Source organism: Primulina tabacum, chromosome 8 (genome assembly GCF_025594145.1).
Source record: "Primulina tabacum isolate GXHZ01 chromosome 8, ASM2559414v2, whole genome shotgun sequence".
Lineage (NCBI taxonomy): Eukaryota > Viridiplantae > Streptophyta > Magnoliopsida > Lamiales > Gesneriaceae > Primulina > Primulina tabacum.
Genome location: NC_134557.1, coordinates 41,211,508 through 41,217,507, shown reverse-complemented (window position 1 = coordinate 41,217,507; position 6,000 = coordinate 41,211,508). Strand labels below are relative to the sequence as shown.

Here is a 6,000-nt window from a genome sequence, read left to right as displayed (position 1 = left end):
TGATATACATGCCTCGACTTACTTAAAGAAATATTAATTCAGTACTCGAATAACAAACAACTTTATTCATTTGGCACACACGAGGCATCGAGTATGATACCCATTTTGATAGGATGGCAAGCTCGGTTAAACCAATATAAACTGTATTTATCCTGAAACTCAGATGTGATTCAAATGTAAGTGTACCAAATGGAGCTGAGAGCGGAGGAATTAAAAAAGGCTTCAAGGTAGGAGAAAACGAGCAGTGGCATTTCAACCAGCAGCACTTGTTCCGAATGATTTTACAATTGTGCTCACTCTTTCAGCAAATATTTTGGAAGTTATCTTTTTACCAGGGACGTGAAATGGATTTGAAACTACATCAAAATAAGCTGTATGGAACCTCCTGAAAAACTGCACCAATTTTCATGCCAAACATAAATTTTATGACATATCATGGATTCCGAGCAATTGCGATAAAACAATTCCAATATAAAATTCTCAAATGAGTCAAAAGTTATTAGAACTTCAATACATAAATGAGAACAAAGATGTCCCGGTTCTATATAGTTTCTATAGAGCAACAGAAAGATAGAGTTAATTGTCAAAATTTAAGAGAAAATTTGAGATTTTATTTAAGATGTTTTCTAAGCTATATGCATGCTACCACAATGCGATTAAATGAAGAATATGAATATTGTTTGCAGATAATCTCTGGATTATATATAACACTTACATTTCTCACATCTGCATCACAGACATCAAGATCTGTTGTCACTAGAATAAACTTCACCTTTGTATTGGTCAGGTAGCCATACCTAAGAGCATCAGATCATGAACTACAAAGTACTTGCCAGGCAAGAAGAAATATACCCGCATCATGTTCACTCGCAATCAGAGAAAAGAAGGAACTTCATACTCACACTTTGTAGTTTTCGGTTGGATACAGCAAACCAAGAAATGTCTCATTTAGTGTTGGAGCAGCCTTTTTCGGATTGTTCACTGAGGTACAAAAAAAGTCGAAGTCAACAAAGAGAAGTATTCATTTCAACCATGATAAAAACACGTAAAAGGCCAAATGGAGCGATGGAAAAAGGTTAGGATTTCCTTTAAGCAAACATCCCGACAAATGATAATCTATTCCAAAAATGCATTTTTAACGGAATATTGATTGATGAGGTCTCGTATTATATTTTGGGTTCAGCTGCATTGATCTAAGATGGGTCAAAAATCCATTGCAATAACTACTTAATACCAAGTAGTTTTAGGCAGCATCATCTTCATTTCAGCATTCTCATCTCAATTTGGCCACTGATACAAAATATGTTTCACATTTATTTAAAAAATAAAGTCTGGCACATGAAATTACCATTGCAACTTTTCTCCCAAGAATAATGATAAATCCTAATTGTCTGACGCTAAGACACAAAGCAATTATAGCAACTCAACCTTATTCACTACTTCAATCTTTACTCCACAGATTTGACATCTACTATAACGCCTCCTCGAATTTAATATAAATTACCACGTGCAATACAATTTAGGGTTCGGAATGCAAATGTACTCAGATGTTCCTCTTAGTCAGTCTCCACCGGTACACTGACAAGCAGCCGGAATAGGAAAATTACAGGTTTGACTTATCTCTAAGCAGTAATAACGAGGTTTCACCTGAAAAAAAGAAGAAGCAAGATCTAGCAAAGAAATCCACCTCTTTCATCGACGACGTCAAGAGAACAATGAACAATGTGATGAAGCTTGAGCGCATCATCTGCCTCGGTAAAACTCTGTATATACAACGGATTGTTCTGCCAAAAAAGAAAAGAAATCGACCAACAGTAATGAATTGAATCGATACTCATCACCAGAGCCAAGGTCAAAGATAGATCGAATCAATAGAGAAGCGTAAAAAGAGGTGTGGCGGGGTACCTGGTGGCCGACAACGGCGACGCAGACAATCATTTCTCCGATGAACTAGGTGATCACGCGAGCAGATGCTTCTTTTTTTCTTCCCCCTTACTGAAAAGGGAAATTTAGGGGTTTTTTTTAAAAATAATTTAAATTTAAAATTTTATTTCAAAACTAATTTGAAAAAAAAAATGATTTCAAAACTAATGCAATCCGCGCTTGGTAAGCGCGGACGCTCCTACGTGGTAAGCACGGATGGTGTATTTTGTAAATTTTTTTTTTATATATTTTTTCGATTTTTAATGTCCGTTCATTCAGTCGATGCCTGACAACTTCACGTGAAATGCGTTCATTCAGTCGATGCTTGAGAACTTCACGTGAAAGATGAGATTCTAAAAAATAACGTGAAGACCAAAAATTCAAATAAGAATCGAAGCTATACAGTCTTCACATTTCTTCTCCTATATAATTGATGAAAAATTCGAGGAACGATGTATCAACTTTCTCTTAAATTTTCTCTCAATTTTCATTGACAAAGTGTCTAACATCAACGTACTCTTATATTTTGGTGGTCATGTAATTAGCGATAATGGATCGATTGAATATAGCATTCCATTTGTTAGACCGATACGAGTATTACGATCTATTAATTTGATGGAGTTAGTTGAAGTTGTGCATAAAATGTTAGCAATCGATCCAGCGAATTTTTCTCTGAAGATGTCAACAAAGTATTCATTCATGGAGAGAGCATCTTGGCATGAAATTCAGGTCAATCTCGTTGATGACGATGCTTTACAGTTCATAATGCAATGTGACAATATGCATGTTTTGCATCTGTACGTGGAAGCAAATTCAATTGAGCATAATGTTGGATTTGATGATCCTGAATCTTACGTTCCACATGCATCCGATTCAGGTTTTATAACCAGCCCGGTACGTCTACATATGGTGGTTTCCAGGAGCAAGAATCTTATGTTCCACAGGTTACCGAAGGACTCGGTAATATGAGTTTCGATGATGTAAGTGGGCCTTGGGATCAATATATAAATATCTCGTCGGAACAAAATAATGCTCCATATTGGCCGAATCCAACATTAGATACGAGCGCTCGTTGTCCGGATCATGCCAATAATGATGATATTTGGAGGACTGATTCCGAACCCGATATGTCATACAGCGAGTCTGAAGAAGAAGAAGTGAATGTTGATGATGAAGTGAATACTTTTACAAATCCTGATGAGGGGACATCATCTCGACAACCACCACGTGACACACTACAGACGCAAACCGTACCATTTCTATAAAACACTTCTGAGATGCCATCATTTTTCAATAAATATTTTGGTGAAGATCCTCATGATTCTGTCAATATTCCTTGTGGAGTGCAATTAAGCTATTACAATCCGGATAGAGGTGAATTATGCGTCAATATGTTATTTAAAGATAAGAATGATCTTATTGCATCTATCAAGGATTATTCAGTTAGAGTTGTCAGGTGTGAGTACCGTGTCGTGGTTAGCACACGCAGTTTGTGGAAGTTACGTTGTAAAAATAATTCTTCTATGGTCATTTGTCGATGGGGACTTCGCGCTTCTTTGAAGGCCAAGACTGGTTATTGGAAAATAACAAAATATAGCGGGCCTCACACATGTATATCTACCTCTGTTGGTATCGACCACAAGAATCTGAACAGTGATATGGTGGCACATACGCTATTGGGAGTTGTTCGTTGTGATCCTTCGTACGAGATTAAGTATATCATCGAAAATGTGAAAGATAAATATGGATATCAAATCTCGTACACGAAGGCATGGCGAAGTTTGAAACGTGCTATTGAAATTGCTTATGGTACATGGGAGAGCTCCGTGCAATTACTTCCCAAATATATGTGCGCTTTGTCAAAATATAATCCGGGAACAGTTGTGGAGTGGAAGCATCTGAGAGCCAACAATGAAATGAGTAAGACACCGAACTATGTTTTCTGGGCATTCAGGCCGTGTGTTGATGGGTTTCGGCATTGTCGGAAAATAATTAGTGTTGATGGTACACACTTGTATAGCAAATACAAGTACAAAATGTTGATCGACGTCACTCTGGATGCGAACAATCGGATTCTACCACTAGCATTCGCTATTGTGGATGAAGAAACAACAGATTCTTGGAAATGGTTCTTGGAGAATGTAGGAAGATATGTAGTTTGTGGTGAAAATGGCGTGTGTCTTATTTCTGATAGACATAAGGGAATCGTGCGCGCAACTGCAGAGCTACCATATTTTTAACCTCCATACGGTGTGCATCATTTTTGTTTGAGACACGTGTGTTCAAACTTTAACGCTAAATTTAAAGACGTGCATCTAAAAGATTTATGCTGGGCGGCAGGCACACAAAATCAAATTTGTAAGTTTGAATCAATAATGAAGGCAATCAAGCATAAAAACATTTTGGCGCACCGATATTTGGCTGGAATTGAGAAAGAAAAATGGAGTTTGGCTCATGACAGTGATTGGCGTCGTGGGGTGATGACAACCAATATGTTGGAGTGTTTAAATAGTGTGTTGAAAGGTGCTCGTAGACTTCCCATATCTGTCATAGTACACTTGACACTTATGAGGTGCGTACAATATTTTATTGAACGTGTGAGTAGAGGTGGTCGTATGGTTCAGGAAAATCAGCTGTGGTCAGATTATGCATGTCGGATGTATGACAAGTGGGCGAGAAAATCTAGTGAACATCGTGTTGCCAAATATGATGTACGTGAGCAAACTGCTTCGGTTGCAACTGTAGGAAGACCAAGTCGTGGCCAACATATGCAGGTGGTCAAGTTATCAACGAGTGATTGTTCGTGTGGTAAATGGACGATTTTTGGCATATCATGTTCTCATGCTATTTGTACCGCAAAGTGGCACTCGTTGGATCCCACGACACTTGTGCAGCCATGGTATAATATATCTGAGTACTTAGCGACTTACGAAGGCAGATTTCAACCTCTTGCAGATGAGCGCTACTGGGAACCTCCAACTTTCGAATTGCACCACAACCCTGTTAGACGTGAAAGAAGAAGAGTTGGTAGAGATAGAACAACTCGATTGAGAAATGAGATGGACACAACTGTTTCTAGACAGAGACAACATTGATGTATTATTTTGTGAAATTGTAATAACAGTTGATTTGTTAAATGAGAAATTAATTCTTTACCTCGTGTTTATTTTGTTATTTTTTATTTCATGTGCAAAATAAACAAAATGGTTTAAAATTTTTTAAAAAAATTCGTTTAGTTTTTTTCACCCATTTCGCTAGCGAAATGCTCCCGCTCGGGCGCGAGGGATGCTCAATCAAGTTACCGCTCGAGCGCGAGGTGCTTGGGAAAATTTTCCAGAGCACCTCGCGCTCGAACAGTTTTTTGTTACCGCTCGAGCGCGAGGTGCTCTGGAAATTTTCCAGAGCACCTCGCCCTGGAAAATTTCCAAGCGTACCCCTCGCGCTCGAGCGATAACTTGTTACCGCTCGAGCGCGAGGGGTGCGCAAATTTTTCAGCGCACCGCTCGAGCGCGAGCTCCCCCATATTTTTTTCTTTCCCTCTCCCTTTCCCTTTCCTTTATATTTCCTCTTCTCCACCATTTCCTTATCTCCTTATCTCAAATCTACCATTCTCCAAATCTCTGTCATTTATATTTCCCCTTCCCTTTCTCCTTATCTCATTCTCAAAACAAATTCTCATCTCATTCTCAAACCATCTCATCTCATTCTCAAACCATGGTTCCCAAGAAGGTGAAAGGTTATCCTGGCTCTTCTTCTTCTTCGTTTGATAGAACTAGATTTGTTAGTGATGCGGTGCAGGCGCGGTATGAACATGCCAAAATTAATAGAAACCCGATTACCGAGCGGGGATTTCGTAGACAAAGAGAGGATTGATACGTTGGGCCTCTTCTGGGGTTGGAGAGGCGCAGATGGGAAAAATTTGGAACTCAACCGAGAGCGGCGGTGGTATCGGTGGTGCGAGAGTTTTATGCAAATGCGGGTGAGAGGACGGATGCCAAGGCCTTTGTTCGAGGTAAACTTGTGTCATTTGATTCGGGTATAATCAATGCTTTTTTAGAAACGCCCGAGGTCGATGAT

At 39.0% G+C, this 6,000-nt stretch overlaps 2 protein-coding genes across 4 annotated transcripts in view; one reads left to right on the top strand and one right to left on the bottom strand.

The window, feature by feature from the left end:
• LOC142554215 (uncharacterized) overlaps positions 1-6,000 on the bottom strand; it is a 33,382-nt gene continuing 27,382 nt past the window's right edge. The window contains exons 2-6 of one of the 3 annotated variants that reach the window (XM_075664903.1): positions 1,906-1,973; positions 1,688-1,784; positions 903-981; positions 716-797; positions 1-393 (exon numbers count right to left, since the gene is read on the bottom strand). In XM_075664903.1, coding sequence (XP_075521018.1) covers positions 253-393; positions 716-797; positions 903-981; positions 1,688-1,784; positions 1,906-1,938 — 432 coding nt within the window. In that variant the 5' untranslated portion in view covers positions 1,939-1,973 and the 3' untranslated portion in view covers positions 1-252. Of the gene's footprint in view, positions 394-715; positions 798-902; positions 982-1,647; positions 1,785-1,905; positions 2,030-6,000 lie in introns of those variants that run through there. The other 2 variants (XM_075664902.1, XM_075664904.1) reach the window with 2 other exon arrangements.
• Positions 4,299-5,018, top strand: LOC142554793 (uncharacterized). Its single transcript, XM_075665469.1, has one exon. The coding sequence runs from the start codon at positions 4,299-4,301 to the stop codon at positions 5,016-5,018; it is 720 nt and encodes a 239-aa protein (XP_075521584.1).

Bases quoted from the DNA above. Each gene is read 5' to 3' on its own strand.
- LOC142554793 (XM_075665469.1), top strand. From the start codon at position 4,299: ATGAAGGCAATCAAGCATAAAAACATTTTGGCGCACCGATATTTGGCT.